This window comes from Hydra vulgaris, chromosome 13, assembly GCF_038396675.1.
Source record: "Hydra vulgaris chromosome 13, alternate assembly HydraT2T_AEP".
NCBI lineage: Eukaryota > Metazoa > Cnidaria > Hydrozoa > Anthoathecata > Hydridae > Hydra > Hydra vulgaris.
The window spans coordinates 27,131,273-27,156,289 of record NC_088932.1 but is presented as its reverse complement, the minus strand read 5'-3'; the positions used below and the strand labels follow the sequence as shown (position 1 = coordinate 27,156,289).

Sequence of the window (25,017 nt, the reverse complement as noted above, 5' to 3'; positions counted from 1 at the left end):
GCAAACAGCTCGAAATGATAAACATGTGAGTCAACAGGATCTAAAGTTTAGTATTATTTTTATTTAAAATTATTTTGAAGTATTTCATTACATTTGCCCAGAGTAAAGTTTAAAAAAAATTTTAAAGTAGTAACGCAATTGTTTGCACTTTGTAGCATAGTTGTTTAAGCACAATGTAATATTAACTGAGTTGTTGCATAATATTACTCACATAATATTGTAATGTTCTGTTTTATCACATAATATGTTAAAACTGTTCTGCGCTAACCATTTCTATACTTATTTTTTATATGGTCTCTTTATTTCAATAGTTTTTAGTTAAATGGTAGAAAATAGTTGGCTTTGAGTTAGTGATTATTGTTATATACTTTATTAATTTAATTGTAATAATGTGTAATACTAATAATTAAGGACGGGTAGACAACAGTTTTTCTGACCAGGCACCTGTTTATTGATTTTCATGTAGATTTAATTTTTTTTTATACTAAAGAGTATTTTTTCTTTCCTGAAAAGTGTTGCATATGACACTTAACCAATTAGTTAGATAAATACATTAATATGATGAAATAATTATGTAAAACATAATTATGTCAATTATTGACTATGGTATAAAGTTATAATTTTTCCGGTTTTTAAAAATTCCAAATTTCTTTTTTTTAATTACAACTCTTCCATCCTTTTCTTAATGTTAGTTCACCTCCCTAAGGCCAAAAAGCCACTACAGTCAAGGAGGCTACTATAATGGTGGTAAAATACAAATCTTGACAAACAAGGTCGCTGCGGAGACAAGCAAGTTGAGCGCAGTACTACCAGGGGTATGGTGGGGCTCAAATTGAAACTTCTTCGCTCTACCATTACACCGCTACCACATAAATGTTTATGAAGATCCTCTTGGTAAATTCAACAAAATTATTATGCATAAAATAAAGAAAAAAAATTTTATAACAAATTAACTAAAATTTACAAATGAAAGAAAACTTGTTTTTGTAAACACAATTTCAATATTGTTTTTCTATATTGCATAAAAATGTCATGATAAATCTAAAATAAAAAAGTTAATGGAATTAATGAAAATTAATGGAATTAATGAAAATTAATGGAAATGATATAATAATATTAAAAAATAATAATGCTTAACATATAAAAATTTGAAACCACCTACCGGTTTTAAGTAACTCAACACTTCACTAACTTCTCTACTGTGAGTCACAACTATATAACTACACTCAGGTTTCACATTAACGATTGCCAGAAACAACATAATATAAAAATATATAATAATTATAAACACATATAACATACTACTATTATCTAGTACTAACACAATCAATCAGTTTCTTAAGATAGGGCTTCTAGTAATACTTTTTTAATGAAAAATAAAAGATTTTAACCCTTAACTTATTCTATTCATTATCAACCTTACATTAACCTTACATCAGCCTTACATTAATCTTACATTAACCTTACATTAAATTCACATTAATCTCACATTAACCTTATATTAACCTTATGTTAACCTTACGTTACCCTTACATTAGCCTTACATTAACCTTACATTAACCTTACATTAACCTTACATTAACCTTACGTTACCCTTACATTAACCTTACATTAACCTTATATTAAATTCACATTAATCTCACATTAACCTTATATTAACCTTACATTAAACTTACATTAATCTTACAATAACCTTATATTAACCTTACATTAACCTTACATTAAATTCACATTAATCTCACATTAACCTTACATTAACCTTATATTAAATTCACATTAACCTTACATTAACCTTACATTAACCTTACATTAGCCTTACATTAATCTTACATTAACCTTACATTAACCTTAGATTATCCTTACATTAACCTTACATTAACCTTATATTAACCTTACATTACCTTATATTAAATTCACATTAACCTTACATTAACCTTACATTAATCTTACATTAACCTTACATTAAATTGACATTAATCTCACATTAACCTTATATTAACCTTACATTAATTTTACATTAACCTTACATTAACCTTAGATTATCCTTACATTAACCTTACATTAACCTTACGTTACCCTTACATTAACCTTACATTATTTAAATTAACTTAAGAATAGTTGCATATTTAGCAAGTTGTAAATTTTTACTTTTTTTTTAATGCTGGGATAAAACTTTTTTTTAACGGATAAAACTTAATATCCTTTTGTATTCTCAGTAATATCAGTCTGGATATATGCAATAAAATGAAAAATCCAATTATAAAAAAGTTAAAAGGACAATGGCAGCATTGTAGCATAATAAAATATTCAGAAAATTTTAGGACAACCTTAAAAAACTACTTGAATTTATGGATCTTCGAAGTCACATAATTTGTTTAGGTAAGGCAACAAAATAAACATGTTAACAGAGTAGAGAGCAAGTGAGGAAAAACAAAAAACAACTTTTTAATACAAATGACTCTTAAAGATATTTTTTCTGATTTGGAATATTCTGATATGGATAACATTTCAACTTAAGTCATTAGCAAAAACAAATGGAGTAGCTGGCGTAGTAATGTTTAACATGATTTACATTTTTTCTTTTAATTAAGTTTACATCGTGATTAAGTTTACATTTTGACTATGCTATAGTTAAATCTTATTTAAAAAAAAAATCTATTTAGACTCATTGGATTAACCGAAATCTTTTTGATCTTGTTCATCCCGAAGATAAAGATAAACTCAGGGATCAGCTTGATGTTTCTATTTCAAAAGACACAAGAATAATTGATTTGAAAAGTATGAAAATGTTGTTACTAAATAAAATAATAATTATTATAAATAAAATAACAATTATTATAAATAAAGGAAAATAAATAATTAAAAAAAAATGTTTTTATGTTGAGTTAATAAAATTTATTTATTTTCAGCTGCAAGCATTAAAGCTGTTGGAAATAATGGTTAATTTAAGTTTTATTTTATTGTGTTCATTTTTTTATTTTTTATATATTTTATTTTATGTAGTTTATGTCTATTAATATATCTTTTTTACATATTTTTTTATGTATTTATTTTTTTATTGTACTTATGTTATGTTATATCATTTATATATTTTTTTATAAATTTATTTTTTTTCATTGCATTTATGTGAACTTTATGAAACAATATTAATAACACAACAGGGGGTATTTTAAAGTGTATCTATATATATATATATATATATATATATATATATATATATATATATATATATATGTGTGTGTGTGTGTGTGGGGGTGTGTGTGTGTGTGTGTGTGTGTGTGAGTGTGTGTGTGTGTGTGTGTGTGTGTATATCTATGTGTGTGTGTGTATATATATATATATGTTTATATATATGTGTATGTGTATATATATATATGTGTGTGTATATATATATATATGTGTGTGTATATATATATGTGTGTATATATATATATATATATAAATATATATGTATATATATATGTATATATATATATATATAAATATATATATATATATATATATATATATATATATATATATATATATATATATATATATATATATATATATATATATATATATATATATATATATATATATATATATATATATATATATATATATATATACACACACAGTAGTCTTAAAACAAGATTTTTTGAGCTTGAAATGGTTTCCATAGAATATTTAAAAATCATCTGCTGTTGTTATTTTATTTTAAAATCAATGAAAACTAATGAAAGTTGATGAAATTAAATTTATCATATGGTTGAGTTAACAAAGTGTTGATAAAAATAAATGTTGGTAATCTGAAAAGAATGGTAGCTGGTTGTCTAAAACCATAACATAAAAGTTTATTTAACATCTAACAAAAAAAAAATATTTTTCTGCCCCTACCTAGTTAATGTTTGGAGCAAAAAAACATTAAGCCATCAATTAGATAGCTAAAACACAGTGTTGCTTAGCAATAAATGCCTACATAATATTATTTAATGCTTCTTATAAATGTTATAAAACAACGAAATGTTGAACAAGTTTTTTAATAGCTGATTTTATTTTAAAGAAAATTGTTTGAAGAGTGGCTCGCGGCGAAGCTTTTTGATTCGAATGCGGTGTGGTGATGTTCAAAATGAGAAGTCTGAAAATGACATTCATGAAGCAAATAATTGTAATGATAAACGTGTCATCTACCAAGATAAAATATACTCAGTTGTTCATTGCACAGGCTATATAAGGGTAAGTTTTATTGGGCATTGATATTTAATTATTCAAGTTATTTTTTATAAAAGTTTAAAAAGAGTTATTATGAAAATAAATAAATAAAACAAGTAAATGATGAACAGCTGTATTCACTTCTCTTAAACTTCTGTTAAACAGAGAAATTAAATTAAGAAAAAAACTTTAAATGACCAGTTTTAAAACAGAGAGAAATAAATACTATTCTAATCCTGCCACGTATATTAACCGCTCAGATAATTTTTTCAGTTTAAATTTCTCCGTTAGCCATCTCTGTTAACTTGTTTTGGTGCAGTTTTTCTCATCGCATATAAAAATTGCGATGCCAACAGACAAGGATATTGTTTAATTGGTAAATTGCAGCGAGTGATTTCTAAAATTAATACCACTATTTTGTCTGACCCTAGGCGTTCAAATAAAGCTGTTAGTATTGTTGAACCTGTAAAACTATATCAGAAAAAAAATTTATATTTTCGCAGCCAAATACAAAGATCTTCAGGTCCTTAAGATATTTACTTCAGCGCCTGAGTTTTTTGACAGTTGGGAACATGATGAAACTAATAATGATCTACTAGATGAACTATCAGATGATTAAATAAAAACTAAGAATTTCTTTATTCAAAACTTGATCTCATATTATACAAAAATCATGTGTTTTCTGTTTATTTGTTTTTGCTTTTTCTTTTTGTATTTTTGATGCTTTGTTTATGTATTTTTGTTGTTTTATTTATGTGTGTGTGTAAATGTATGTGTGTGTGTAAATGTATGTGTGTGTGTGTGTATATATATATATATATATATATATATATATATATATATATATATATATATATATATATATATATATATATATATATAATAAATAAACACATAAATGTTATACAGATACGCATGTATTTAACATTCATATTTTCTCGTAATAGTGTGTGCATTAAAATCAAATGCAAAATATATTTCATTTTATAATAACATTTTTTTATTTTTTTTTATATTTTTCATAATTTATTTTAAAATTTAATTAGTGTATAAATATAATATATAAAATGTATAATTTTATATAAATAATTTTTTTTTTTTTACAATTAATGGATAGATCATATAAATTTGATATAGTATATATTATAGCTTATTTATTATAAAACTAAACTTATTTGTTTACACTTGTTTTAATTGGATATTTGTTTTCTATTTTTCTCAATATTATAGAAAATTCCTCCGATAGCAGTTTTAACTATAGGGTATAGCAGGGTTAGATTTTGGCGTTAACAGCCTTGTGATAACTAAATTTATTCCTGTTGTTAACCAAACGGAGACATAGGAATATGAGTTTATTTTATCCTATAGTTTTACTTTTAACCAGCCGATAACTTATTGCAGGGTTTAACAAAGTGAAGTAAATACGACTGCAGTAATATAAGTTTGCCTGAAATTTTAAACATAAAAAGTTTTTGGAATATTAGTTATAGAATAGTTTTTACAGTGCTTGCTGTATTAGTTTTTTTGTTTTGTTTTAGGTGTGTCAATTTTTTAAAGCCTTAAAAGACTTTAAAAAAAGTTATATTTTCTTTATTTTTTATTTAAAAATCTATGAATTAAGAAAACAAAAGAAAAAAATAGTTCACCATGATTTTATATCCTAATTTATAGCACAGGCTTTTGCAGAAAATTATAATTTTGTACAATTCGCAAATCTTTTTACATGTATCTTTTTGTTTTCTTACAAACTGTTAACTTAAACAGAAGTTGCTGTTAGTAACTTAAACAGAAGTTGCTATTAGCAACTTTTTTGATTACATCTGAACAATTTAATAATTTTGGTGAATAAGAAGGAAAATAGTCAAATTAGCAAGCTTTTTTTAAAATCGGGTGTGTGGCTACTGCTGTTATAATAGTTTTACAAATTTCATGTGGCAATGCTTTTTTTATCATAAAATATGAAATTAGTAGCTTTGTGATGATAATATAAGAGGAAGGGAACTAAATTATTACATCAGTCTACAATAATGAATACGGGAGCGTCAAAATAGGTTATCTGTAGTTATGCCAAAAGAATTACTACAACCTTCCCTCCTTCCCTTCTCCTTCTTTCTTTCTTTTGGCAATTAATTGAGTAGTAAAATATTATTTAAAATATGTTTTATATTATTTAAAATATAAATTGGTAAAATATATTATTATCACATTATAATCTTTTAATTTAATTATATATTTATAATGCTATAAATATAAATAAAAATAATTTTATAATGCTTGGTAGAATTAGTTAAAATTTATTTATTCCATGGTTTATATGAGGTTACTTTCTATATATATATGTTTGTGTGCCACAAAATTTGAAATCAATTTTTGAAAGCTTTTTTCTCAACCAATTTTGCTCAAGTTTCTCACACTTAATCATTTTCGATGACAATACAAGGAAATGGAAAAATTTGACCAAAAAAGTTAAGTTAACAAAAATTTAATTTGTATTTCCCCATACATTTTATTTATTTGATATGAATTGCGTATTATGTCACAAAAATCATTGATTTGCAAATTATTTGCAGTTTTGAAGACATTAAAGCGCAGCGATTCAAAACCTATTGTTTTTTAAGTCTTAAGTTATTAAGTTAAAAAACAAAAATTTAAAACGCGCTACTTTTTCTTCCATGCTTTATATAAGGTTACTTTCTATATATATATGTTTGTGTGCCACAAAATTTGAAATCAATTTTTGAAAGCTTTTTTCTCAACCAATTTTGCTCAAATTTTGCACACTTAATCATTTTCGATGACAATACAAGGAAATGGAAAAATTTGACCAAAAAAAGTTAAGTTAACAAAAATTTAATTTGTATTTCCCCATAAGAACACTGAATTAATAAAAAAAAAATTTAAAAACGTAACAGTAATTTTTCCTTCTACAAAAGATAACAAAAAAAGAATTTCTAGGCCCAATAGAATTCTGCTTGCATAAAGCATGGATTTGAAAAAAGAATTTTTTTTTGATTTACTAGTTATTTTATATTTATATATTTATTATATTTTTTATTTCTAAATTAGCAAACTAGTTTATTAAGTGTTTTTATTTTTAACTTAATTTAAAATAATTCTATTCGTATCTAACAAAATTTGTTGCTTGAAAATGTTTCTGATTTCATATCTAACAAAAATTTTGATGAAATTGTTTTTAATATGCTGTATAACAATTTTTTTTTATTGTTAAAAATCATTAATAGTTATTAATAGTTATTAATAGTTATTCTAAATTAGAATATTGAAGATGGAATACTGAGCGATTTATCATGTAATGCAGAGCAAAAAAGTAAAGAAGATTTTCTTTGTTTAATTGCTATTGGTAGGTTACAACCAACTAGTATGCCAACTAGTAAAGATATATTAGACTCTTCCTCTCCATGTGAGTTTATAACAAGGCAAACTTTGGATGGACGATTTAGTTTTATTGATCAAAGGTAAATTTAAAATTTGTTAAATTAAAGTGAAAAAAAATTTAAGTAAAAAAAAGTTAAAAATCTGTCTGATCATTATCTGTTTTAAGTTGCAACTTTAACCTTCATTTCTTATGTTTCACTATCATACATTATACCAATCTGGATGCATATGTTGTTTAACTTTAATCTTTTATGATTCATCTCTTGCTGTTAGAAGATAAGTTTCTATAAGTAAGGAGATAAGTTTCTATACTTGACCCAGGCACACTTTACTTGCACTTATTTTCTATTCTGACCCACCAATTAATCCAATCTCCAATATAACAAATTGGCTTTATTTATTTACTTTAGTTATAATTAATTTTTTTTTTTGTTATAATTAAACTTGTTAAAAATATTTTTATTTAAATTATCTATAATTTATTAGAAAATTAAAAAATGAAGTTAATTTCATTAGTCAACAAAAAAACACTTTTTGGATGTAACATGACAACTTTCGTCTAGTTATGTTTTATTTTCATCTATTAAATTAACTTATTAGACAGTTCAAAAGTTTTCAAAAATAATATCAATCATTTTCTGTACAAACTTTGCAATTGTGTTCATTGAATTTTTTATTGAAGATAAATTTAATAATTTCAAAATATTCTTTCATGCTGAAAGCATTACCTAATGATAAGTTTAGAGGGAAGTTTATTGCCAATAAAATAACAGCTTTTAAACCTATTTTTGAAATATCAATAAACGCCCCACTTCTTTATATCCTATACCCAAGACAGTCAATATGCCACAAATAAAATACCAGTTGATTGCCTTGTTAAAAAAATCTGTTAGCACTTTATGTCTTGATTGCAAAAGTAATATACTTTTGTTTTTGGTCAGAATAAATTCTTTAATCAAGAGCCTAATAGTTCTGCCTGTTGTTGGGAAAAAGTCACTGAATTTTTGAGATCTCCTTGAGATAGTAGATATGACTTATTTGAAAAGATAGTAGATATGAATTATTAGAAAAGATAGTAGATATGACTTAATCGAAAAGATAGAAGATATGACTTATTAGAAAAGGAATCTTCTTGAAAATCTAATGTCTTGTTTTTGATTGTTTCTTTTCAATGGACCAAATTGGGACTTCAAGGTGTGGTTCTGGTATAGGTAGTTCTTCACTGTGTATTAAGTGATCAGGGTCCCAGCCCTGGCAAAAAGTTGGACTTTTTACAAACCTGGCCTTGGCAAAATTCTAAGATTTAGCAGAGGTTGATAGCAGAGCTAAGAAAAAATTTATATTACTTTACATATTATAAATTTATGCGTACATTTATTATTTATTAGACACTGGTACAAATATATATTTTTAAACTAATTCACTTCTGACAAGGTTGTAAGCAACCATTAATAAATTATGAGTTACTAGAAAACAAAGGATATGGTGTAAGAAAAAGGAAATAGTTAACTGAAGACTTAAAAATTGTAGATTGTATGAGTCAGGAAAACATGAAGGTGGGTAATAGTTTTGAGATTCAATTGATGTGCAACAAAATAAATTAAATGAATAAAAAATTTTATAGCCTTGGAGGGATAGATACAGTTCAAGGATGAGGCTTTGCTGAATGACAAGCAAAGTGAGAATGAGTTTTAATTGATTGAACTAAAGATGATAGCTTGTTTGAGCAGCTATCATGAAAGTATTTATAGAAAGAAAAAAAGAGATTTAACCTTATAATGATGAGAGATTGGCTTAAGCTTGGCAGAGAAAGAAGGTCGATCTATATTTACAATGTGCTTTTGTATCTTGTCTGAGAGAGAGCAGGTTTTTATTTGTCATTATAGGAATTTCAACAATATTGCGATAGTTGTGTGCAGTAAATAACTGAGTTTTATTGGAGTTAAAATCCAGAAGCGGTTGCTTTCTCTGAGCTGTTACTGAAGAGTGATCAGATTAAAGATCAGCTGCTTTTTCTAAGCAATCAAAAAGTGATGACTTTTTGTCAAGATAATAATATAAAGTTAAGTTGTCAGCAAATAGAGCCACTTTAGATGTAAGGTTATCAGGAGGTTTTTTATTGTAGATAAGAAACAATACAGGAGCAAAGATAGAGCCTTACAGTACTCCTAAAGTTACTGGAAATGAAGAAGAGTGTAGGCCTTCAAGAATGACTTTAATACAGTGATTAGAAAGAAATTTTTTAATAATCTTAAAACTTTTACATGATGAAACTAATTCTAGATAGAAGACTAATTGTAGAATAATAACAGAGGTCAGAGTATTTTCTAGAGTTTTTAAATATTGAAACCACTTGTTTAGAACTTAATAATAGTTTAGCGAGTGTTGAAGAGAGTTCTGGAGAACACTTTTATAAGATTATGATGGAAATGTTGTTTGAACCATAAGCCATAGGAGAGTTTAATTGAGAATTGACTTTAGCATTGGAAGCCGAAGTGAATCGGATGTCTAACAATGAGTTAACCTGTTTAACTGGAATGACAGCAAAGTATGGCTATTAGATTCAAAAGTTAAATTATAGAAAAAATTCTTTGCCATTAACTATGCTTATTCAGTGGAGAAGCAATAAAATCAAACCAATGAATAAGAGATGAAGTGTTTGAGTTTTTTTAGTTAATGACACTGTTAAAGATTTTCCAAAAGTCTCTAGAACATAACATCTGAGATAAGATACTAGATTTAGTAAACTGAGAATAATGAAGCTTAGTACTAGACCGGGCCTTTTTACATTAACTTATTGCAATCATAAAAAGACTTTTTTTCTCAAAGGGGATGTTCTTGTAAAAAAGAAGAAAAAAATGACACCGGTTTAATATAGCAACTGCACAAGAAGGTGCAAAATGTGGAGTAGAATGAGGCTTGACTTAAAACCAAAGAGAAGAAATTCTTTTTGGTTTTAAGTCTTTTATTGGCTTTCATACCTGCTTGGATCTAGCAGGTGAGGTAAGAGGTACATTTATGCAAATATAAATAAATAAATTTGCTTTTTTTTTTTAGATGCTGGCTTTTTCTCTTTTTTCTCTTTCTCTTCCAGACAAAAGATGATATCTTTACATATTTGTATAAATATTAGTATTTACAATGGTATACATTATCTTTACATATTTGTATAAACTTTAGTATGATAAAATCGATCTGTGACATGGCTCACAGATCGATTTTAAGAAAAGACACCATAATTATAGAGAGAGATTAGAAAAACATTGTATCAAACAATGTTTGTAAGAGAAGACTAAAGTGGTTTGGGTGTCAGTATGTAGAGAAGTAGTAGCTTGAGAAGAAAGTGGTAGAGATAGAAGTAAGAAAACTTGAAGAGAGTGCATTACATATTGTTTGAACAAGTTTTAGTTATGAAAAGAAAATGTGTGAGATTTTTTATATTAGAAAAACAGCATAAAATGGCCAAAGCTTAATGATGATGATTAAAATGAATTTTAAAAATATAGTTTTGGATGTTTCCGTGTTTATGCAGCTCTGGTCACAAACCTAGTCCTGGCTTTTTTTTATCAAACTCGACTCCGGTCAAATTTAAACCTCAGTCACTTATTATCACTATGAGAGGTTGGTCTTTTAGCTAATAGCAGGTCAGAATACTTATTTTTACTTTTTGTTCCAGTAAAACAAAAATAACAATCAGTTGAGTTGAGAGAGTGCAAAATTGCTTAGATCAAGATCTTCTTGGCCATCCAGTAAGAAGACCTACACCTGTAACATAACAGTTGTTTAAAACCCAATTTTTCTCTTGTTGTCTGATGGCAAAATTAAAATACTCTAATATAACTTAGTTATTAATGATGTTGCAATCCTTCTCTGATTTTTAAAAGTATTGTCACCGCAAAATTAACAAAACTTGTTAGGATAGCATAGTGTTTGCTTGTGTTTTTAACTCAGAAAACAGAAGAAAACACTGTTCTCTTCAAACAAATAAATTCTCTGAATTCTGGAAACAAAATCTTTTGTTATCAATTTTGTGGTTAGCAGCTATAACACAAAAACAAGGCCTGATGAAATCAAAGTAAATAAGATAATAACAAACGGCAATAAAATGAGGTTATGTTAGTAGTTCAAAATTAGTAAGAACTTTTCTTATTACAAAATTTTGTTAACCAGTGTTCAAATTTGCAACAAAAAAAAGCAGAACTATGTCTATAGTTATATTTAGTTAAAAACATTACATAAATATATTAGTTTCACAGATAACAATTTCTCTATTTATACAGTGGTTGTTTTTATTCAACATTAAAACCATCAAAGATTATAACATATTTATCTATTTTTATTGAAGTTATTTAAACAAAGTTTTTCTACTTAAAAAATATTTTTTAAGGGTCACTGATGTTCTTGGATATCGTCCTATAGATTTACTGGGAAAGCTATGTTTTGATTTTTATCTTCATGAGGATGCCAAATACATGTCTGAGAATTATGATCAAGGTGAGTTTTTTTTTCTTTTTTAAGGTAAGTTTATTGTTTATATTATATTTATATATATAAATATATATATATATATATATATATATATATATATATATATATATATATATATATATATGTATATATGTGTGTGTGTGTATGTATATATGTAGATATTAGGCTGTTCCAAAAAACAACATTTTCGAAATATATATGCTGAGACCCCTTTAATGTGTTCTATATGATAAAAAAAGGGGTCCACAAGACCCTTGAACATATAACAAGTTCAAAATATTACCAAAAAAAAATTATTTTAAAGTGTATCAAGTTGGGTCTTAAATGAAGTAAAACTAAATGAAAATTTTTTAAATGATAAATTTATTATATAAGAATAAATATGTTAGTTTTAACAGCATAAAAAATAAAGTTTATTAACTAAGTTTTCTATAGTATAATTACAATTTTTGAAATTTTCATATGATTTGGCTTCATTTGATACCCAACATGGGTCAACTTTTAAAGAACTTTTTTTTTATTGATAATATATAGATCTCATTAAATGTTCAATGGTTTTGGGGGGCCTCTAAAAATATTTTTTATTCAAAATTTGTTTTTTTTTTATCATATATAACACATTAACGGGGTGGCAGCATATATTTTTCAAAAATGTTGTTTTTTGGGACATCCTTATATATATTTAAATATATTATATATAATATAATATATATATATATATATATATATATATATATATATATATATATATATATATATATATATATATATATATATATATATATATATATCAGAGTGCTAATCTAAACAAGCAATTTAATATATATATATATATATATATATATATATATATATATATATATATATATATATATAAATTAAATTGCTTGTTTAGATTAGCACTCTGACGTCACATTGAAATAGCCTGCCGCCGGGGGCTTCAGTACATACATTGACTGAAAAATAGCCTGACTCACAGCGAAGTGCTGCTACATCAACTGAGGGTTTGGGATGGGGCAGCACTCTTTTCTTTCATTATTCTTCATTTTTTTCTTCTTCTTCTGAAAACGCTGTATGCTTTAAAGATAAGCAAATCAAATGAGCAAATGTTTATCTAAATACACTATAGAAGATCTATATATATATATATATATATATATATATATATATATATATATATATATATATATATATATATATATATATATCTTCAGGCCTTGTTTTAAATTAAAAATTGTTAATGCATTAGCTTAACCCGATATTTGAGGTCATAAAATTCTCTTCATTTTTTTATTTTTTAACTACTTAAATTTCTAATTGCGGTATTGCAACTACAAATGATTTTTTATTTAAAAAAAATTAGCAAGTGAGAAATAAAAAAATTACATCACTTTATTTGCTTTATTTATTAAAAGTTTATTAGTTTATTATTTTATTATTAAAATTATATCGCTGTATATATCGTTTATTAAAAAATAATCGCTGCGATTTGACTTGTGATATAAAAAAAAAGTTTTGTGCAAATTTTTGATGCTGCTGTTTATTTAAAATTTGATTTTGAGTAAAAAAATGTTTAGGAAGGAAAACCAAAAAAACAATTGCTATAAAAATGAGCAAATTTTTCTTTTAAAACAAATAAAATTTTAATATTTAATAAAATTTACAAATACTTTTAAATAAATTTGACAGTTAAGTTAAACCCAAGCATTAACTTTAATCTTAGTAAACTTAAACATATTTTATAAATCTGAATTGAATTATATTTTTTTTAAATCTAAATTAAATTATATATTTTTTTACCAGAATAAAACTATATATTTTTATTAAATTAGTTTTAAATTAAATCATACATATTTTTTCAGAATTAAATTATGCTTTTATGATCTTTGCTTCAAGCTTTAAAAATCAATCATTACAATAAAATAAAAATAAACTTTTAATTTTATTTGATGTTTTTTCATTAGTAAATAGGGCTTATGTCAAACATAATTGTCATTCATTCAAACTTTTGTAACAAATATTTTTACATAAACATCATTCAAAATTTAATGTGACTTTTTTTTAAAATCAATTACTTTTTTTATCTTACCGCTTATTAAATAATTAAAAAGTTAAAAAACGATTAAAAGTCGCTTAACCGAAATCGCTTACTGCTTACGTAAAATTGCTTAAAGAATTAACGCTTTAAAACAAGGCCTGATATATTTATGTATATATATATATATATATATATATATATATATATATATATATATATATATATATATATATATATATATATATGATATATATATACATATACATAATATGATATATATATACATAATATATATATATACATATATTATGTATATATATATCATATTATGTATATATATATATATATATATATATATATATCATTACAATAAAATAAGAACAAAATAAAAATTTAATGTGACTTTTTTTTTAAATCAATTACTTTTTTTATCTTACCGCTTATTAAATAATTAAAAAAATAAAAAATGATAAAAAGTCACTTAACCGAAATCGCTTACTGCTTACGAAAAATTGCTTAAAGCGTTAACACTTTAAAACAAGGCCTGATATATTTATGTACTTATATATATATATATATATATATATATATATATATATATATATATATATATATATATATATATATATATATATATATATATGTATATTTATACATATATGCCTATATATATATATATATATATTTATACATATATGCCTATATATATATATATATATTTATATGTATATGTATATTTATATACACAAACATATATATATATAAAAATATATATATATATATTTTTTTTTTTGTTGTTGTTATTTCACCTCCCCAAGGCCCAGAAGGCCACTACAGATAAGGAGGCTAATTAATTGTGGTTATAACCCTCTCTCAACTCTATAACTCCGAAACACGAACCTTGACGAACAAGGCCGCTGCGCGGAGAAACAAGTTGAGCGCGGGACTAACAGGGTCGTGGTGTGGATATATATATATATATATATATATATATATATATATATATATATATATATATATATACACACACACACACTACTGTTAATAATTATTTGAATAATATTAACTTTTTTTTTGAATGTTTTTTTTTTTATTTGACTACTTTTTATGTTTATTTTTGCACTAATTCTGATAATTTAAAAAGAATTAAAAGTATTTTGATTAAAATGCTTTAATCAAAATTATAAGAATAATAAAAATGCTAAAGCGGACAAAGCTACATATATAATATGGACTATTAATGACTGTAAACGTGGATCAAAGTGTCAAAGTTTTAAATCTTTAGTTTCAAAAAAAGATTGTCTGAAAAAAAATTGTTGAATGTATGATAAAATAGTGTGTATTATCGACTGTAAAACATGGTGGGATCTAGTGTTTAAATGTGATGCTGTTTTTGTTTGGAATGCCACAGGTAACATTGTAAAAACAGAGAGAATAATAACAAAAGTAGTTTACTTGGACACTTAAAAAGTCATGCTATACCTTTGGAAAGTTGGGTTAATGGGAAACCATTTATTGTTTTAAAAGAAAATGACTAAAGGCCTAAATTAAAGCCTCTCCTTAAGATCTCTCTCCCATCGGATTTTAATGGGATGAGTTAAAAGTAATGTCAAAAAATTATGTTTAATGAAGCATAAGATGTGAAAAAAACTTATTAGTTAGTTGCATAAAATTGACTTCAACAAGTTGAATAAATTATTAAGTAGAATGTCAAGAATACGTATGGCGGTTATTGTTGCTAAGGGCAATTAATAGACATAAATTATAAAATAATCTGATAGGACTTTGTATTGATTTTCTTTTAAACCTAATATATAGGCAACAGACAATAATATAAGACAACATGTAGCTCAGGTAGATTTTGTTTTCAGTTTTTCTCCAATGGTAAGTAAAACTTTGATATCTTATATCAAAAAGTATGACCATTTGAATAATGATGGATGGTAGTATATATATATATATATATATATATATATATATATATATATATATATATATATATATATATATATATATATATATATATATGTATATATACACACACATATAAATATATATATATATATATATATATATATATATATATATGGGCATAAAAGATTTATGGACTTAAAATTTTAAAATATATGATAATTATAAACTAATCTAAACTATTTTTTTAGTTTACAGGCTAAAGTTACTCTCCTATTTTTTTAATTTTATTAAGGGGCTGTTTATATGAAATGGGCTAGCCTGGTTAGCTGGGCTGGCTCACTTGAACCAGATCTCATTTTAATATTTACCAATAAAAATTAATCTTGTTTACATGAGAAATGGGCTAGCCCATATAACTGAGATCTTGCCTGATTTTTTCTATATAAACAGAAGTGAGCCAGCCTAGCCTATGAATATAGCTGATTGGATAAAATAAATCACACTAATTCAACCCTCAGAATTAGGGTCGGCATTCGGCAATGCCGACCTAACTGCCGACCTGAAAGTATTTGAAATCGGCAAAAAATTGCCGACCTCGTTTTAATGTTTTATGGTTTTAGACCTTTGTATCAAATAATTTTTGCCAACCTGATGCTGACCTCAAATAGATTGAAGTTGGCAAATTATTGCCGATCTCATTTTTCCTCATTCCAAGGGTTGCTAATTCTTTTATTCATTCAAAAACATTCCAGATTGTTTTTAAAACAACCAATTAAATAAAAATGCGTAATTCAAATTTAAATTAAAATTCCAGTGTAAACATTTTTTTATGTTATTATTTTTCTAATCAGCCCAGCTAACCAGGGTAGCCCGCCTCATATAAAATTCTCATATAAACAGCCTCTAAAATTAGTTTCAGACTCTATTCCAAAATAAGTTTTTCAGTTTTTAAATATTTGAAATATTTTTTATTGAAGTAATGATGACAAAAATGACTTAAAATAACAATGTCCGTAAACAATAAATCTTTAATATACAAAAATTTTGTTTTTTACAAAGGACTTTTATAAATGATATGAGTGATAGTTTTTAAGTAGAAAAAATTACGAAAATTGATGAAAAAAATACATGTTTTAAAATTCAAAATTTATTTAAAAAATAATTAAAGTTTCAAAGTTATTTTAAATATTTAATGATTGATTTCATTTGCTTATTTAATTTATTTTAGTAATAAAACTTAAAGGGCAACCATTATCAGTTCGATTTCATTTCAAGCATCTAAATGGAGAGCCTATCCTTGTTCGGTCGAGTTGTTGCAGTTTTCAAAATCCTTATACAGATGAAGCTGAATATATTATATGCAATAATACTGTTATTAAGTAAGCTGAATATGTTATATGTAATAATGCTTCTATTAAGTAAGCTGGATATATTATATGCAATAATATTGTTATTAAGTAAGCTATATATATTATAAACAATAATACTTATATAATACTATAATAAAGTGGTAGTGGTGAAGTGGTAGAGTGCTTGCCTCATAAGCAAGAAGTTCCGAGTTTGATCCCCACCACGTTCCTGGTAAAACTGTGCTCAACTTGTTTCTCCGCACAGCAACCTTGTTTGCCAAGATTTCTGTTTTGGAGTAAATGATGTTGAATTTTAAAAAAATTTTATAAAAATTTCAAGTCATTATTTTATTGAAAAAAAATTATTTTTAATTTCACTGCCTAAATATAAATTAAATTAAATTAAAATAAAAAATTACATTTTTTAACTAAAAATAAAAATGTGCATTTTTACAAAATAAAAATATTAAAATTTTTTTTTCTCAATGTTTTTTATTTATGATTATTTTTGAAATTTTTATATAATTTTGCTTCTTCAGGCACCCAGCATACTTTTTATGACCTTTAATTAAGAAAATATAAATTCTCAGGAAGAAGATATAAAAGATTAAAGAACATCTATATTAACCAATTAATTACTAACAACAATTAATTACTAACAACAATTCGTTACTAACATCAATTAATTACTAACAACAACTAATTACTAACAGTTAATTACTAACAACAATTAATTACTAACAACATTAGATTTAAACTTAAATGAGATATCTGAATCAACCCTTTTACCAGAAACAGGCTGCAACAACAATTGCTGGTTATATCATAATTAGTGTCTTTTTTAACAATAAGCAGAAGATCGATTTCACTGTATGAAAAGATGCTGTTAAAAGTTTTAAAAGTAGACAGAGAGAAAAATTGATATTTAAAAAAATATATATGGATATTAATATAGAAATAGAAAAGAAAGATAAAAAAGAACATAAATCTTAAACTTTGGGTATTTCTTTGTAAATACTTAAAGTAATAATTTGTCATTTTAATGTATAATGTACAAATATAAAAATATGTATTATAGATACAAATAAAATCAAAATAGAAAAATGAAGTGTTTCAGCAAGCCTAGTAGTCCAAGCTTACTAAATAGGCTTACTGGTCATTAAAAAAATTATTCCTAGTTATATGCTGGTTGTTTTAGAGTTAAATGTTAGATCTATAAGACTTTAATATTTTTTATCTCCAACAAATGATTGATATAATCTAATACTGATACAATCTGTTAAGAATAAACTTTGAATAGTTTTGAAAAAAACTGAGCTAAAAATTATTTTTTTAATTTGTATTTTACCATAAAATGAATTGTCAAAAATAAAGCAAAACCTTTAAAGCTTGATAAATTTTGCGTGCATATTTATATATAGGGATATCATATTTGTATAGGGATATTCAAGCACCTGTCAACCGGACACCTGATAATCCATTAAAGTATTTATCTGCAAAAGATCCAACAAATAAGTTTTCAAACACATCTATTATTCAAGAAAAGCCTGGATTCAGTATACATTCATCACATCATGGTAATATTTTCAATACTTTCTTATTTTGCTATTTTCTTACATGAAATAATTAATCTACTTTAAGACCCTTTTTTACAAACTAAATTTATTGTAGTCAGTCAGGCCAGTTGCTGTGGTCAGGCTTTCTGTAATAAAGTTCTTTTTATTTGAACTTAATTATAGAATGTTTCAAGTAAATTTTTTCAAAATAACTTATTAGCATTGATCTGAAATCCCAAGTTTATTATTGCAATATTTTTCTTAGCATTATTTATTCTGTTAATTAAGTATATCTAAGTAAGTTATACTATATAAGTTTTATTGTGTTATTAAGTATTTGTGTTGTATTTTATGTACGCATACTTTATTTGTCATTAATTATGTGTTCATTTTGTTATTAATTATGTGTGCCTTTTGTTATTAGTTATGAGTGCATTTTGTTATTAATCATGTGTGTGTTTTGTTATTAATTATGTTTGTGTTTTTGTTATTAATTACAATTATATAATTATTATTATTTTATGCTGTTATTAATAATTATATTTGAATCTTTGAATTGTTGTTTACATTTTAGGTTTTCAAAAAGATAACAATTTATGTGAGGTATTGCTTATTAAGAAAACATTTAATAGAAATTTAAATAATGTTAAAAGCTGAGACTTCATTATATAATAATGAATATCAAATAAAATAATTGCTTTCTTAATCATGCACATCAATATTTGATTTTGTTTGTCAAACATTTATTTTTAATTTTTAGTCACAAGTTTTAAAAATGAAACGAAGGTTTTCAGGAATTTCTGAGCCATCTAGTATAAAATGCACTGTATCGCAATTAGTTGATCCCACTTGTGATGAATATGTCACCACTTGTGATGAAAACACCACACAGAGTAAGTATGTCACCACTTGTGATGAATATGTCACCACTTGTGATGAATATGTCACCACTTGTGATGAATGTGTCACCACTTGTGATGAATATGTCACCACTTGTGATGAATATGTCACCACTTGTGATGAATATGTCACCACTTGTGATGAATATGTCACCACTTGTGATGAATATGTCACCACTTGTGATGAAAACACCACACAGAGTAAGTAGAAAAGTTATTTGAGAATATTTTAGTATTTAATTTATTAAATAATATAGTTTAAAAAAGTTTGCGCATTTTTTTTTAAATTTGATATAACCAAAATAAAAATGTTTAAAGTTAGTTTATATTATATAATGTAATATAGTGTAACAGCAGAGTGATTCCAAACTGTACACTTCAAGAGTGATGAGTCCAAACTGTACACTTCAAGAGTTCAAACTTTTATTGAGTTTGTAACTGTAACAGCTGTGAAACACAGACATAATAAAAGTTAGAATTTAAAAAGTTTATCCAATTAACTACCTTAGAGCTGACTTGGACTCTTTCTGTGATTTTCTTCATGATGGCCCTTGGGCAGAAATCTTCCATCTTCCTGCTGACAAATGTGCTTCTTACATAACTTCTTAGATTCAGACTATCATAGAATCTTTTATTTCCTCTCGACAAGTGCATCCTCACTCTTCTCCATGGTTTTCCTCATATTGTGCTGCTGCAATTTTCAATCGAAACCATTACTTCCATATCTATCAGCAAAACAGTTCTCCAGAAAAAAAATGTCTGTTTACTATTGCTAGAAACCATTGTAAAAAAGTTTTGTCTAACGCCAAAGCCTACTATTCTCAGGCCATGAAATCTTGTATTTCATCTCAAAAATTAGGCTCTCAGACTCTTGGAGAGCCTTTAACAGTGTCAATAATAAGGGCAAATCTGTTATTCCACCTCTCTTGTATGGATCAGATTTTGTCACCTCACCTAAAGGCAAAGCTGAATTGTTTACTAAGAACTTTTCATCAATATTATTTCTTGATTCCACTAGTTGCGTTCTACCTGATATAGCCAACAAACATGTTGATCCATTGCTTGGCATTCTTATCACTCCAGCTTCTGTATCTAAAGTAATTTTCTGCTTAGACTCTTTTGCAGCTTGTGGTCCAGGCAACATACCTGTTATAGTCTTGCAGAAGTGTTCTCTGGAGCTGTTGTCTATACTTTCAAAACTATCAGAGTCTTGTTTTCCGGCATGCTGGAAAGCGGCATCTGCTATCCCTATTTTCAAAAATACTGGAGAGTGATCTGACTCATCTAACTACCATCCCATTAGTCTTCTTCGTATCAAAAGCAAGGTTTTTGAATTTTTAATTAACAAACACTTAATCTAATAACTTACTTTCTGATCACCAATATGGATTTTGATCTTCTTATTCTACAGCTGATTTAGTAACAGTAATAACTGATAGGTTTTACTGTGCATTAGATAAATGTGGAGAGATTAAGGCTATCGCTCTTGACATTTCAAAAGCTTTTGATAAAGTTTGGCATGCTGGTCTTCTCCATAAGCTTTCTTCTTAAGGTGTATCTGGTAACACCTTTAAGATTATCAAATCCTTCCTTTCCAATCATAGTATAAAAGTTGTCTTCGATGGGCAGCACTCTTCTTCATATCCTGTAACTTCAGGGGTTCCTCAAAAACTAATCCTTGGCCCTATACTCTTTTTAATTTACATCAACGATCTTCCAGATATTCTCACATCTAAGGTGGCATTGTTTGCTGATGATACTACCATTTATTCTTGTCTTGATAAGAAGCCAACACTCTCTGATTGCATGGAGGGGCATTTGAGCTTGAAAAGGATCTCACTTCTGCGACAGCATGGGGCTCACAGTGGCTGGTGAACGTCAATTCAGATAAAACTCAACTTTTTTTAGCTAATCATTATCGTAATAATTTTAGATCTTCTTTTATTCATCTACCCTTCATCTTCTAGGATTAACTCTTACTTCTGATCTTTCTTGGATATCATATATCAAATCCATTGCAAAATTAGCATTTGCTAAGATTGCATGTCTTTATCATGCTCGACATTTTCTAACTTTGGATATCTAGGGCAGATCTTTCAATTATGCCTTTTCTCTTTTAGACAAGGTGCAAAAACGCATTGTAAACATAGTTAGACCTGCTCTTGCAGCCAACCTCCAACCATTATCATATCGTTGTAATGTTGCTTCTCTTACTCTTTTCTACAAATACTAAAATTGTGCCATCTACTAAAATTCATTCTTGTGTTATTCGTCATTCAATTAAGTCTTATCCTTTTACTATGACTTTTCCTAAATGCTCCAAAATCTCTAATACATCTAGTTTTTTTTCTTGAACATCAGTTCTTTGGAATTCGCTTCCTTTATTTTGCTTTCCTGATTCATATAATTTGTCAATCGTTATCTCGCTCTATAAACTTCATCTTTTCTCTTCCAGTAACTTCCAACTCTAATAGTGGTTGCATGCAGCCTTGTTGGAAACGAAAATGCTAAGAAAAATAAAAAATTGTTTTTTGAACTGATTGATACTGACTGCAACTATTGTTTCTTGTTTAAGATGTTCCAGTCGTTTACCACTATATTGGTGAAATAATGTTTTATATTTCATTTTATATTTCCTGTAAATTGCCTTCTCAGTTTACCATTGTGGCTTCTAGTTTTATGGTCATTATATTGATAGTAATTTCGGAACAGACTTCTTGAACCATACCTCTTGCTTAAATGAGTTTTACGGCACCGCTGCCGGACATTATAATAAAATATTGTAACAATAAAATTTTATTGATAACATGATAAAGTTATTAAATATCGTGTTGTGTTTAGATGGTTAAAAAACCAAAAATTTTAAAAAACTGTTTTTTATGCTAGTTTTTTTTTTTCTTTTTTTTTTTGTTTTTCCTGTTTTCGCTTTTTATCATTTCACTTAATCATTTTAAATTTGTTTTTAGTTCATAAATTAAATGTTAATTTACTAAAATAAAGTATGTATATTATTTAAATTTCGGAAAAAACCATTAAAGAAGATTTTTGAAAACAATTGTAAAATTAGTTCTGTAATTTTAAAAATTTGTAAGCTCATCAACACCTTGTAAAAACCAAGCATCAATTAAAAAATTTGTCATTTTTCCATTGAGTGCTTTTATACACCATTTTTTTCCATTGAGTGCTTTTATAAAATTTTTAATAAGTACAATCTTAAACAATTTTAAGCTTAAAAACAATTCGTGGTGAATTCTTCAACAATCAATAGCACATATACAAAATCAAATGACTCCTGATTTTTTCACTATTTTATGTTGGCTAAGTTTTTGCTAATGTCTCATAATATGATGTGGTTTAAAGTTTGTCTTAATTAGAAGTTACCTTAAGATTATATAAAAATAATTTTTGTTTGTATTTTAAAAGTAAATAGTAAAAAATTCTAAAGTTTTTTTAATTGCGACATGTGCACTTTTTCTAATAAGACTAGAAACTTTTTTGTGTTAATAATGATGTTTGTTTGTGATGTACTTTGTATTTGTTAATTTGATAATTGTAATTGATATATAATAAATGTAAATTTGATAATTGTTATTGTATTTGTTTAGAAATACGAGCGAGTGGTATTTTAGCTAATATGGCGCGTAAGCGACAACAGGAAAATAACTATTCTAAGCCACCTTCGTCTGGGTGTTCTTACCTTTTCCATGTACAATCACAATATAACATGACCGCTAATGAAATTCCTTCATTAGTTTCTCCAGAATTGAAAAATGAAGAAATCAACGGACTTGACAATAATTATTTGTCTTCTCATAAAATAATAAATACACGTGATGCAAACTTATCTAATCTACATGAATCTTCTATATTATTAGAAAATGATAAATTGCCTCGCTGTGAGTTGTATAAGCAATTAAACGAAAATAATACAGAAACCAATTTGCTTTATTGGAACAGCCCAGGTTGGACTTAACTTTGGACAAATGCTTAGCAACAAAATGTGGTGATAATCTATTAATAAATGCTGTGTGTCCTTATTTACAAATATTTACTCAGCAACAAAAGTATGTAAGAAAAAGTTTTTGGTTTTTTTATCTGTCAAACAGAGTGACAATAATTTTATTTAGTGAAAGTTTTATACTTTTTCACGGTTGGCAATTAAAATGAAGCGTTTAAAAGCTGTATTTAAAAAAAATATAAGATCATGATATGCTGCTAAAACTATTGTTTTCATTGAAAATGATTTAAAGTTCATAAAGAAATTACACTTTGTATTATTACGATGTTCTGACGTCGTTTTATGTTTATTTTTTACGTTTTATATACAAGTAATAAGGAAATTTTATTAAGAAATACGTAAATATAAGATGTGTAAATTTTCTTATTCTTTTACGTTTATAAATAAAGTATTAGTTAAGTAATCTCTTATTTGTTCTCAGTCCTGTGTTTTTATTTTAATTGGGTAATTTATGTTTCCTGCTGCCGAAAACTTTATTTAAATTTAGTTTTGATGTCTGATAGCTTCCTTCTATAAAATCTCAAAGCATTTTTTCGTTTTTGTTAAGCTTCTAATTAAAGATATTTATAAAAAATTTGAAAATATTTACAAAAATTTTGTGTTTTAAATATCTGTAGAAAAATATTTCACAACTACACTTATCAAAATTATAAAAGTAAAAATGTCGCAAATGATTTAAAGACCGATTCTACACTATCGTTTTTATAAATAAATGGAACTCGCTGTATAGAAGTCATTAAAACATAGTTAATAATTTGTATTTTCCTCTTTTGTTTTTTTGGTTTTTTTGTTGTGTGGTTTATTTCGATGGTAGCATAAAAAAATCATCTGGGCAAAAATCCCCCTGAGAAAAAATCCCCCAGGATCAATGCAATAGTTGTTTATAATATAAATAATTTATACATACATATTATGTTACGAACAAATCCTTAAACTTTCATTTTTCATAAATCGACTGACAAATAGGTAGAACATGCAAGGAGTGAACATACATACTATATATACATGAACATACATACTATATATACATGAACATACATACTATATATACATGAACATGCATACTATATATACATGAACATACATATATATACATGAACATACATATATATATACATGAACATACATACTATATATACATGAACATACATACTATATATACATG

General features: G+C 25.8%; 1 protein-coding gene across 3 annotated transcripts in view; it reads left to right on the top strand.

Annotated features, from left to right (window-relative positions):
• LOC136090256 (aryl hydrocarbon receptor nuclear translocator 2-like) overlaps positions 1–24,252 on the top strand; it is a 98,666-nt gene extending 74,414 nt beyond the window's left edge. The window contains exons 8-17 of one of the 3 annotated variants that reach the window (XM_065816503.1): positions 2,664–2,778; positions 2,910–2,939; positions 4,046–4,218; positions 7,471–7,670; positions 11,978–12,084; positions 17,259–17,409; positions 18,820–18,956; positions 19,510–19,538; positions 19,696–19,828; positions 23,440–24,252. In XM_065816503.1, coding sequence (XP_065672575.1) covers positions 2,664–2,778; positions 2,910–2,939; positions 4,046–4,218; positions 7,471–7,670; positions 11,978–12,084; positions 17,259–17,409; positions 18,820–18,956; positions 19,510–19,538; positions 19,696–19,828; positions 23,440–23,807 — 1,443 coding nt within the window. In that variant the 3' untranslated portion in view covers positions 23,808–24,252. Of the gene's footprint in view, positions 1–2,663; positions 2,779–2,909; positions 2,940–4,045; positions 4,219–7,470; positions 7,671–11,977; positions 12,085–17,258; positions 17,410–18,819; positions 18,957–19,509; positions 19,539–19,695; positions 20,036–23,439 lie in introns of all 3 variants that reach the window. The other 2 variants (XM_065816502.1, XM_065816504.1) reach the window with 2 other exon arrangements.
• The last annotated feature ends 765 nt before the right edge of the window (positions 24,253–25,017 follow it).